Source organism: Petromyzon marinus, chromosome 38 (assembly GCF_048934315.1).
Source record: "Petromyzon marinus isolate PM22_M1 ecotype Great Lakes invasive population chromosome 38, UKy_Petmar_22M1.pri1.0, whole genome shotgun sequence".
Lineage (NCBI taxonomy): Eukaryota > Metazoa > Chordata > Hyperoartia > Petromyzontiformes > Petromyzontidae > Petromyzon > Petromyzon marinus.
The window spans coordinates 4,055,232-4,067,895 of NC_133704.1; the positions used below are offsets into that span (position 1 = coordinate 4,055,232).

Consider the following 12,664-nt stretch of genomic DNA (forward strand, 5'->3'; position numbering starts at 1 on the left):
GATTCTTCTGTGACTGTTTCACCTGAAGACGGAAGCTTGTGTTGCCTCCGAAACGTTGTGATTTAATTTAGTTGTTTTATTTTATTTTACCTACATGACTTTACCGAAAAAAACAAAGAGTATGAATCCTTGCAGTCACGAAAACTTCAAATCTAGTGTGGTAATAGTTGTAATGTAGTTATGGTTGTGGTTATATGGTGGTTTACATTATGAGACCTCCTTTGCCAGTAACAAGATATAGTAATAGGTTGTACCCTTTTAACTGGCACAAAAAAACTGACACCTTTATTCAAGGCATCATGTCTGCAATAACCACAACACAAGCAGTCAAAATGCAAACAAAAAGACAACTCTGATAATAATATGCACTGTCCTTTAATTTGATTGGTCCACACCCGAGACGGCTTTCTTTAGAGCCTAGTCTCCACTGGTGTTGGACCAGAAGACGCCAAAAGGCGTACAACTCAAAAACAGCTCACCCCGGGCCCTCAATACTCTGACAGTGTGCTGTTTTTGAGTTGTACGCCTTTTGGCGTCTTCTGGTCCAACGCCAGTGGAGACTAGGCTCTAAAGAAAGCCGTCTCGGGTGTGGACCAATCAAATTCAAGGACAGTGCATATTATTATCAGAGTTGTCTTTTTGTTTGCATTTTGACTGCTTGTGTTGTGGTTATTGCAGACATGATGCCTTGAATAAAGGTGTCAGGTTTTTTTTGTGCCAGTTAAAAGGGTAAAACCTATTACTATATATGGTGGTTGTGATTGGATTGTGATGGTTATCAGGTTGTTGTGCTTATGGTTATAGTAACAATGTGGTTGCAATTATATTTTGATTTGTGGTTGAGCTTAAATTGTAGTTTTAGTTATATTTTGGCTGTTTATGGTATGTGGTTCTGATTAATGTGGTTAAATTTAACAACAAACAGTATTGAAATAAATTTCGATTTAAAGCTTTTGTGACTGCAGGGATTCATATTCTTGAAGAACCAAAAATAGTAATGAAAGAGGCTGATTATGACTGGTAAACATTCGTTCTCCAGCACAACACTGATACTCGTGGGGTCGATGGCAAAACTTCAGAATTAAAATCCAACCTTGCCTTGGTTGGGCACACAATTCAGCAGCGACAGTTTGAAGTCTACGTAATGGCGTATATTACCAATCATTTTCCATCACATGACCCGCACATCGATGAGGTCGCCATCCTCCAGGTCGAGTTCGTGGGGCGTGCTGGTGCCGTCAAGGTCCGCTCCGTCAAGCACAAACACCAAGCGTTGCTTGCCTGACCCCACCAACGCTGTGTACTTCTCCATCAACACGCTCAGGGGCTCCGTCTGGATTTAAGGGATAAGGATGTCACCACCATGGAATTTATCTTCAGCTTTTATACAAGGGGAGAAAATAATGCATACTCGCACATTATGTACTGTTTCCCAACTTAATCTGGTGTTTAATTACCAAAAATGAAGTTAGATATTAAGCCGCACAAGATGGAAATGTCAAGCATCATCCGCAGTGTGATGTGAAGAAATGTCGCACGAAATTACATCGCCTTGGTCACCAAGGATAATCCTATTTGCACTGGTATTTATAGCCACAATTTTATAAACTACTAGCAGGAAGTATCCGGCGTTGCCCGGGGAAAAAATATATTACAAAACTTGTCTTCTCTTAAAAACATAACATGTACAAATACTAAGCTATTGTGAAAGCCCGGCATTCCGTTTGTCCATTTGCCCGTCAACAAAATATAAGCGGCTTATAGAAGTCCCGAATCAAAAATAATTAGAAAGTGGGGGGTAAATAGTTGATCTAAAAGGTTTCCGAAAATTGTCGACCCCCCCCCCCTCAAAAAATATTTTACCCCCCCATAGTCATATATACCTACACACCCTACATAAAATATATTGAGTAGTATCTAGTGGCTCTATAGTAGTATCTGGCGCTACAGTAGAATATGGCGCTACAGTAGTATCTGCTGACTCTATAGTAGTATGTACTGACCGTAGTGGTATCTACTGACTGTAGTAGTATCTACTGACTATAATAGTATCTGCCGACTCTATAGTAGTATCAATCAACTCTATAGTAGTAAATACTGACTCTACAGTAGTATCTGCTGACTATAGTAGTATCTGCAGACTCTACAGCAGTATCTTGCTCACTCTATAGTCATATCTACTGACTGCAGCAGTATATAGTGACTATAGTGGTATCTACTGACTGTAGTATTATATACGACTCATAGTAGTATCTACCGACTATAGTAGTAACTACTGACTCTACAGTAGTATCTACTGAATCTATAGTAGTATCTATTTACTCTATTGTAGTATCTTCTGACGATAGTAGTAACTACTAACTCTATAGTAGTATCTGCTGACTCTATAGCAGTATCTACTTACTCTACAGTAGCATCTGCCGACTGCAGTAGCATTTCCCGACTCTACAATAGTATATACCGACTCTATAGTCGTAACTACTGACTCTATAGTAGTATCTAGTGACTCTGCAGTAGTATCTACCAACTATAATAGGATCTATCGATTCTATAATAGTATCTATCGACTCTATAGCAGTATCTACTAACTTTACAGTAGTATACACTACTGACTATAGTAGTAGCTACTAACTCTATAGTAGTATCTACCAACTATAGTCGTAACTACTGATTCTATAGTATCTAGTGACTACAGTAGTTTCTACTGACTGCAGTAGTATCTATCGACTTGATAGCAGTATATACTATGGTAGTACCTACTGACTGTAGTGGTATCGACTAACTCTATAATAGTATCTATTGAATCTATAGCAGTATCTACTAACTCTACAGTAGTATCTACCGACTCTATAGTCGTACATACCGACTCTATAGTAGTAACTGCACACATTGGGGTGGGGGGGGGGAGGACATCACACTTTGAAGAATTTACCTTAGTGTTTTGTTTTTTTGCGTTTCGAACGTGAATGAGAATTTTTCCCTGTCCCCACCGAGTCAGCGTTCTCACGCATGTGCAGATGCATGCTTTGGCGCTGCCCTCAGCGTATAAAAGGAATAAATTGTTAATTTAACTCCTTTAAACTTGACGGATGGTAAAAACGAATAGCGCTTTTTTGTCCCGGGGCTTATTGCCTGCTATCTGGGTACTTTTTTGATACGTAAACCCCACAGTTTGTCAGTTAAAAGCGTCACAAAGGTGTGTACATACACAGACAGACAGACAGACAAAAATGAGTTTAAAAAAAGATTGATACATTTTGCTGGTTTCCTCTCGGTTAAGTCCCGAATAGCAACACAACCTTATAGTAACATTGCATTTATATTGGATGATCTTTATAATAATTATTGTGACATGTTACAGACAGAGCTAATGTATTCATGCTTTCAAGCTAAGTTTGAAATCATTAAAAAGCACACTATATTTTGTTTTCTAAATATAAACTGTAGTTTAGGGGCTAATTGCTATTTCTTTGTTTTTTTAGCTTCTTCCATAGGGGGAGACTACTATATTCCACATTTATATTTCTCTGTATTCCTATCTCTGCTGCAACCACAAGCCCCACCTTGATGTCAAATTAAAGATAAAACCGTGCTATAGAAAAGTGATGATTTTTTTTGCTGAAGAAATGTGCAAGTTTACCTACAAATAATTAACAAAAGATATATCCACAGCTGCAAATATGTAGTTGCGCCCATGCATAAATAAAGAGCACACATGCACCGACATCCGGTTGTGCGTATGCATCTGGATAATAAAACTGCGCTCAGTGCTTTTAAGGGTCCCCTTAACAGCTCACGTGCACTCAGTTTCATAGCATGCTGCAGACTTCCATTAACAAGCAAACACCAAGTACAGTATTACTTATCTCCCCATGTCCACCACGGTAGACATCCTCTGCATTAAACTATTACTGTTAAAAGTAAATTGGTATTGACATTATCACGTGTAGTTTACATATCTTCAGTATTCATAATGAGCCTGTCAAATTTGAGCAATGCATCTTAAGCATTGAGTGGGAGAAATGTCCCAAGCAGTCCTAAGTAGCTGTCCTAAGCAGCTGTCATTTTAAATTGTATCCCAACTGTGCTATCAGCATCGTGCTATGAGGCATATAAATGTAAAGTTTAGACAACTCGAGTGCACAATGAAATTGTGGTGTAAATTAGACAGCATTTGCTTTATAAACTTAATATAACATGGAGGGGGCACAATAATATATTATTTTTTTATAAACTTCAAGGAATGTTTCAAAGAAATCAGACTATGCAATGATAAACATTTAACTTTGAGACAAAATTCAATTTAGTGCTAGTTTGTGTCGAACAAAGGACTTCATACCTTGCCGATGGTTATAATCTGGATTGAGTTTTTCTCTTTGCTCTGCACTTTCAGAGCGATGGCATTAGCAGGCTTATGTGTGGGTCCTTCTCGAGCCAGGGCTGATTTTGTGATGATGCATTCTGTAATAAAGGTGGAAACATCATATATTATTCAGTGTACAAAATAACGCCTCAGTGGTCAAGATCAAATGGGCTTCAATGTTCTCTGCCGTGGCTCATGCGAATTCATGTATAATGTTACCAAGTTTCAAGTGTCACTCATATGTAGAGAAGAAACCCGAAGACATGGCGATTAAAAAATATTCATGATTGTGAAAACCACAGTCCGCTAATGTGTAGAGCGAGTGGAAAGCAACAGGTGCATGCAGTACGTGCCAGTGTGACTCACCGATAATGTCGGTGATGGACAGCTGGACTGACAAGGGGGTGTCAGTGGGAGAGATCTCCTTTTCTTGTAGGAAGAGGCTCACCCTCGCAGGCTCCACCTCGCAGGTGATAGCTATGTGGCTTACGACGGAATGGAAGCACTCATCCTGAGGCCACAGCAATGCACCACAAAACAGGATCATTAATCGAGTCATGCCTGGCAAATAATTTACAAGTTTATAAATCAGCACCCAGTACTGTTCTGAAGAAGCTTGACTCAATATATCACTCGGCCTTAAGATTTGCATTGAACTGCCCATATAGGACCCACCACTGCGATTTCTACATTGGGGGTCAAACTTAACATCTCTTAATTATCGACGTCTTATGCATCAGATATTATTTATTTACGATGTACTTACAAAAAAATCCGCAGATTACCTGCTGGATCTCCTCATTGTTTCGGAAAACAAATATGAGCTAAGATTTTCGCTCATTTACCAGCTTCGCATTCCTAATTGCCGTACAAATACTGGAGAAAGGGCTTTTGCTATAGATGCCCCCAGGGTCTGGAATGCTATCGCAAATAAACTCCAGCTTGGATCATTACCAACAAGACAATCACTAAAAAATGCTCTAGAGGAGTCGTACAACCATCGCTGCCACTGCTATCCTGTGGCCTGAAATAAATATAGCTATAGATGACCAATGTATGAAATTATTATGTATTTTTATTATAGTGCGCTGCTACTGCTATTGTTAATCCGGCTGTTATGGATTGACTTATGCAGCTAGCGAAGGATGCTAGGTTTAGTGATGTGTGTTGTGTGTGTCGCTATTGTAAACTTTTAATCACATTTGTTGGGAAAACTGTTACGTTGTTTATATAGCATTGTTGTAGTAAGTTTTAGAGCGGCTTGGTTTGGCCCGATTTTTTTAATTTAGTATAGATTTATACTTAAAATTTTGATCTGTATTGTATTATGATTGTTATTGGGATCAAACATCGAAATGGAATTTTTTGCACTTTTTGCATGCAGCATGGATTTTATTGTTTATGTATGTGATGTTTAGATTTGTGTACAATTAATTTTAGGTGTATCTTGTAATTTTATTGTTTGTTGCGGTTGCAACCAAATCAAGAGCCGAATGGCTCACAGGGTAAATCCTAATAAATGAGACTGAAAACTGAAAAAGTAAACATATAAATCTTGACTTAAAGCTTCCGTGACTGCAGGAATTAATATTCTTTGGGTCTTTTGGTAAAGTCACGTAGATGGTTTAAAGAAAGTAGCAAAAAACGACGTTTCGATCACAACACAAGCGATCGTCAGTGAGTCATCCCTCTTTCCTCCTGATGACCATCGCTTGTGTTGGGATCGAAACGTCATAGTTTTTGTTATTTTCTTTGAACCATCTAGGTGACTTTACCGAAATACCCAAAGAATAAGTAGACATATATTTAGATTTATAAGGGAATCGTTTGCTTCTGTGAAATGAGAAATACAAAGTAGGTACCCCGCACCATCCTATCGTCTCCACCATTAACTCAACTGGCCCGATTTCTTTCTGAGACCCTGCTTCCTTTCACGGGCAAGTCCACCTCAGCTGTACTTAACTCAGCTCACTTGGTTTCTCTAATCAAGGACATCTCACTGTCTCCAGATGATTTGCTTGTCAGTTTCGATGTAGTCTCTATGTTCACCAATGTACCTGTACTTGACAACATTGCAATAATTGAAGACTTGATCCAACAAGGACTGAATGCTGATGTACCAACTTTGGTAAGGCATTGCCTTACCAACACATACTTCACCTGGAATGGTACATTCTACAAACAAAATGAGGGTACCCCAATGGGTTCTCCCTTATCGCCAGTGGTAGCAAATGTTTTCATGGATAAATTTGAGACAGATGCCATCCAGACATCCACCCTACGTCCTTCCTTGTGGAAGAGATACGTGGATGACACATTCGTCATCTGGCCACATGGCCTGCCAGCAGTGAACCAATTTCTCAACCACATCAATTCCATACACCCGTCTACCAAATTCACCATGGAAGTGGAAAAGGATGGCAAGCTACCATTCCTGGATGTTTTGATCGAGAAGAGACCTGATGGCTCGTTGGGACATTCGGTATACAGGAAAGCCACCCACATGGATGCCTATCTAAAAAGCCTGACTCCCATCACCATCCAGCCCAGAAGAATTCCCTCATCAAAAAACTACACCATAGGGCCCCCGTTGCATCTCCGACCAGCACCACCTAGCCAGTGAGTTGGAGCACGTACACAAAGCCCTCAGGATGAACGGATACTGGGACCGTACAATCCACAAAGCTGTCTCCCCAGTCATGCGGAGACAACCTTCTGAGGATCTAACCAAAACCATCACTTTACTTTGCATAGGAGGGGTTGCCAAAAAGATTTCCAAAATCTTAAACAAACACAAGATCCAGGTTCGTTTCAACACAGTACACAAAATTCGTGATTTAATCCCATCTGTAAAGGATGTGATTCCTGACATGCAATACCCTGGTGTCTACAAACTGAGTTGTGGTTGCGGCAGCAGTTACATTGGGGAAACGAAACGACATGTCTCGGATCGCATTTGTGAACACAAGGCAGATCTGAAACACGGTAGGACCAATACCTCTTCCATTGCTGATCATTGTTTTAACGCTGTGGGCTCACATGAAATAGATTTTTCCAAGACGGAGGTACTCTGCAAGCCTAACAGCTACCTTCAGAGATATGTTCATGAAGCCACCCAGATATATAAACACAAACACAACTTCAACCGAGGATGGGTACAAAATGATCAATCATTGGAAGGACGTTATTAACCAGGTAAAGTCCTACCTGCCTATGTCAGCTGTTATTTCAGACTCTCTGTCTCTCTCTCTATGCCTCTCTCTTAGATCTCTCATGCTCACATGTCCTTTGCATTGCACTCTCATGCCTTTGGATTGCACTCTCATGCTCACATGCCCTTTGGATTGTACCACTCTTCGTTTTCACATTAACATGCTAATCTCTCACATTAACATAGCCACTTCTGTGCCCTCGTCGAGGAGGCCGCTCTCCCATCTTACAGTTACATGCTAATTTCTCGCATTAACATCACTAGCCCCGCCCACTTCTTTATGACCCTTGGGCTACACCCATTTCAAACCTTTTAAAACAGTCTGCCTCAGCAGCAGACCATGCTTTCCCACCTGATGATGGATGCTTGTGTTGCGCCCGAAACGGCGTGATTTATTTTATTTTATACCGTGACTTTACAGAAAGAACCAAAGAGTAGAGAAATACAAAGTTAAATCAATTGAGTAAACACTTGTAAATAAAGAGCCTTCAATAGGAAAACAATATTTCTGTATAGGTTTCACAGTTATGCTGTATAGGCATGATATCCAAAGTTTCACTCCCGAGTTTTCACAACCAAAAATATCAGACAAAAACACATAACTGGAATCAAAGTTAAAATAAAGACACTCCGAGACATACTTCACTGCTGGTAAGGCAAAGCATTAATTTACCATTTTGGAAACGTGAGATGGATCAGAGGTCAATACATACATGTAAAAGCTTGATCCGGTGAACTTTGCTTTGGCAGCGGACCTTAGCAGTGACCTCCTCCTTAGGAGCGTCAGGTGGAGGAACCAGTGACAGTGAGTCATCCAGCCCACTTGTGTCCACCTCACTCCGGCAAGCACTCAGCAAACGATCCACTTCCCTGTGGTAGCAGAATCGCAGTGGCCTCATAAGTGACAACGCAGCAGGGTGTTCACATTTCCTGCATCCACACGCCATTATTACCAGAAATATCTGCATAGTAATGCAGCCTGAAACCTGAAGGGCACAAATATGCGAGTGCATTGAGAGATTAGTTTGACCACACAAAGGGGAATGCTCACAAAATTTTGGAGTCAAGGCTTCTCCTGGGTCTCTGTTGGAGGCGAGGCCGAGGTGCTGGTGGAGATGGTGGGGCTGGAGAATTATTCTTCCACGAGTCTCTACCAACAAGGAGACACAAATAAGAGAAAACCAAAGAAAAGCGTTAATTCACAAATTTGAGCGACACAAATGTGAGGTAAAAAGGTTTTAAAAATGTATCTTCAAGTAAATTCTCTATTCCATTGTTCACTGTCTTGTTAGTGCTCCAGCTGCACATGTATGCCTGAAAATGTTGGCACTGATGGCTTCTCCAGCACCACAAAGTTGACAGAAATGTAAAAAAAATACTTAAGTTTTAACATTAAAGTTGGACACATTCTCCTATACTCACTCTTCTTGACTGAGGTCCTCATCTGAGTCAGAAATACAGATGAAATTAGTATTTGGCTTGGGCACACACTTCATTTTCTTCACTGTTGGGCATGACTCGGTGTCATTTACTTCCAAATCCAGATAATCTCTTTGCTTCTCATCGTCAATGTCTCCAAAGCAGGGGTGGCCAACCTGTTAACATTCCAAGAGTCAAAAAGTACCCATGAGTTCCGGAATGAGCCAAGTGTATATATAAGTATATATATATAGACAGTTTTCAGCACAGCACATCACAGGAGACATTCATTTATTATTTGCTACCGTGATAGTATACTCTCCGTTATGCCCTTTCGATCGAGCCGCATGTGTTGGATTAAAGAGCCGTATGCAGCTCGGGAGACTCCATTTGGCCACCGCTGATCCCAAAGAGATGAAGGTCACATTTTACCTTCGTTGAGAAAACAAAGGTGCGTCACAGATTAACATGCTCTTTGGACAAAACGCACACTGGACAGCGCAGCAGAGGAAGAGATCACTCAAACCCAATGCTTTGCTTAACATTGACTGATGTTAAACGATGCACTGCTTATTCTTGGTTCTTTCGGTAAAGTCACGTACTGCTTCTTTAGTGTCAGTGGCCCATGTAGAAATCTTCCTTGGCTACTCTATGTTTTGTCAGTCTGTTGGATTATAATACAATAACTTGTAATAAGACGTAAAGGTCACGGTGACTGCGCAGATTGCATACTCTTTGTTCGAAAGAGAACTCCCTGAAATATTTTTCTGTTGTGTATGTTTCTGTAAGAACTTCAGGCAGTGTTAATTCCTAAGGGAATGAGATGACCTTAGTCTGTACATTGCTTTGGTTTTACATGGTGTACAGTGCACCTGGTACATGGCATATATTATTAACAGTATGAGAAGTGGCTGGGTGGCTCAGACAGGTAATATCAGATCAGAGCACTCTGATTGTAAATATCGTGGCTTGGCTCTCCAACACACCGGTGTGCTGTACTAGTAACGAATCGGCATGTTCTGTTTACGTGACAACCCTTACTAATTTGCTGTGTCGGGTGGTGGCGGCGGGGTTTAACGACACATTAATACATTTACGCCATCTAACGCAACAAAAAAAGACCTGTATTATGGACGATATTGGTCGCGAAAGCCTACGCATTAAAGCAAGCGCGGTTGTGATTTTGCGTGGCACTCATGGGTGCACGCTCACCGATGGCCCTTGACCTGCACCCACCGATGGCCCTTGACCTGCACCCACCGCGGGCCGCCGCTGGCGTCTCAGCGTCCGCCCTGATGGCAGTGGGGGGCTCGGGCAACCTGCCTCCTCGTCCTTCTGTGGGGGGTCGGGTTAGAGAACAGGGGTACGGTCAGTCCACAAACGAGTTCTCTCCGCTTTGTAACACGCATGGGGGGCTCTCATTCATGCGGCGCAACGCTCCGATAGATTTGTGGGAATGATTCACCCACTTGGGGGTGGGGTGGGTGGGTCGGCGCTTCGGGGTGAGCAGGACATTGGCAAGTAGAGACTTTGCGTAGATATTTCTCCAAGCCTTCTTGGTTTCCACCCGCATGAAACCTAAATACCCGTTTAGTATTTAAACTGGACATATGAACCTTATGGAGGTACGTACCCCTGGGGGTTCCTTAGTAGCCCGGCTCTCGCATAACGTCCGTGATGCAGTTATTTTTAGTCTGATGATGGTCGGCGATGCGGCAAATCGACTCATCTCGACGAGCTGTACACGATGCAACTATTGAAATTTGAATTTTTCCTTAATGGTTTGTTTAACGTGAATACTTGGCGTTTCGACATCGCGGAGTAGCAAGTGTCTCAGAAATAAAATATTTAATTGCCTCGGCCAATTTATTATTATCTGGTACTATTATCTGATATCGCCATAAGGATCAATGCAGGCGTCTCGTGAACGTAGAGACTTAGCGGCACTTTCCGAGGGGGAAAAAAAGACAAACATTAACCATCACTGTTACGAAATTAGTCGCTATGCGATGGAAAAAAAAACTGCTTCGTTAAGTTGTGTCAGTACAGTACGAGGCTTCATAACATTTATATATTTGGAGCAGAAAGTTGCTCCCACGTGGAATTTTCACGACTGGCTGAATGCACATAGCCTAATAGACAATAAAATAATGTGTAAGAAACAATGTATTAAACCGTCCAATTATGCAAAATAGGATTTCAGTACAACACTTAAAGACGAAAACGTTTGTACAATGACGCAAACATGTTTGTGACTGCGCATGTGTTGTATACGAACAGAAGTTACATGTTTTGTTTGGCGCATGAATCGCTGTCGTCGCTTCATATTTCGACACCAACGCCAACAGACGTTGATAACCTAATGTAACTATCGCTCGTGTTATAATCAATCTTAATTACAAGGGACGCGAACGCGTTAGTTTAGTCACGTGCGTTCTCAACGTGTTTTTTTTTAATCTCCGTTGTAATCTCTATTATCGACGACGACGCCGCAGCAGCAGCCAGCAGCGTGGGCGCTGACAATCCGTGAGGAAACTATGAGTGCCTGCGTACTCTGTCTGAATTATGAACGAAAAACAACCGCGCCAAGATGAACAAATCCGCGGTTTGACCGCGAAAAAGTGCGCGGGAATCCCGCGCCGCTCTCGAGTTTTGGCGGCAAACTCGCTCAAAGACTCACCGCTTCCGCCGCGGCCATCTTTTACCCTGGCCAAGTCTCGCGCGACCTCGTGACTCTCGCGAGACTTCGCGAGGCCTCCAACATGGCGGCGGCTGCGGCGGACGGTGAGCGGGTTCGCCGATTGCGAGCGGGGAGGGAACGCAGGGGAGGGAGATTGTTCTTTGGTGCAACTCCGCGAGTCGTCCATCGTGGCGGAACCCGCAGGCTGCTTTAGCAGGGTTAATCCGGGCGCCGTCTCTAGCGGATGCCGCCTCGGGGGGGGAGTGGGGGGGGTTTACTCGGTAAAGGCCGACAAGTCCGGCGCCGCCGTCTTCCGGGGGCGCGCCGTTTAGATTCAGTAGCGCGGGCGCGCGCAGCTGTTGCTCCGCGCGCCTCCCGATTGGCTGCGAGCGCGCGCGCGGGTGGGGTTGAGGCGTCGCGCGGCCAATAGGATGCGGCCCAAGGGGCGTGCTCGCCTATCCGCGCTGGGGTTTACAATGCGTGAGTGAGAGAGGGGGTGCGATCCCGTTATAGTTGGCACAGTCGGGGGGGGGGGGGCACAGGTGGTAGTGCATCGGCCAGTCACCTCACTCGGTCATCTCAGTCAGTCATCTCAGTCACCTCACTCGGTCATCTCACTCGGACACCTCACTCGGTCATCTCAGTCAGTCACCTCACTCGGTCACCACACTCGGTCATCTCAGTCAATCATCTCACTCGGTCACCTCAGTCAGTCACCTCAGTCAGTCACCTCGGTCACCTCACTCGGTCATCTCAGTCAGTCACTTCACTCGGTCATCTCAGTCATCTCACTCGGTCACCTCACTCGGTCATCTCACTCGGTCACCTCACTCGGTCATCTCAGTCAGTCATCTCAGTCGGTCATCTCAGTCAGTCACCTCACTCAGTCAACTCACTCAGTCATCTCAGTCAATCAACTCACTCGGTCATCTCAGTCAATCAGCTCACTCAGTCAGCTTACTCAGTCATCTCACTCAACCATTTCACTCTC

The 12,664-nt window shown here is 43.0% G+C and overlaps 2 protein-coding genes across 7 annotated transcripts in view; one reads left to right on the forward strand and one right to left on the reverse strand.

Moving 5' to 3' along the window:
- LOC116950077 (NFATC2-interacting protein) lies at positions 1–11,768 on the reverse strand. 6 transcript variants are annotated; one of them, XM_032967501.2, is made up of 8 exons: positions 10,627–11,266; positions 10,230–10,328; positions 8,997–9,169; positions 8,626–8,724; positions 8,288–8,444; positions 4,730–4,874; positions 4,340–4,461; positions 1–1,333 (listed from the first exon to the last, which is right to left on the reverse strand). In XM_032967501.2, the coding sequence occupies exons 1-8, from the start codon at positions 10,720–10,722 to the stop codon at positions 1,172–1,174; spliced, it is 1,053 nt and encodes a 350-aa protein (XP_032823392.1). In that variant the 5' UTR covers positions 10,723–11,266; the 3' UTR covers positions 1–1,171. The 6 variants fall into 6 exon arrangements, with proteins under 6 accessions (XP_032823392.1, XP_032823391.1, XP_032823398.1 ...); XM_032967500.2 differs by having other exon boundaries at positions 10,206–10,328; XM_032967507.2 differs by lacking the exon at positions 10,627–11,266 and adding an exon at positions 11,674–11,768 and having other exon boundaries at positions 2–1,333.
- Positions 11,671–12,664, forward strand: part of ANKFY1 (ankyrin repeat and FYVE domain containing 1) — a 24,635-nt gene continuing 23,641 nt past the window's right edge. Inside the window, exon 1 of the mRNA XM_032967478.2 lies at positions 11,671–11,777. Coding sequence (XP_032823369.2) covers positions 11,756–11,777 — 22 coding nt within the window. The 5' untranslated portion in view covers positions 11,671–11,755. The remainder of the gene's footprint in view (positions 11,778–12,664) is intronic.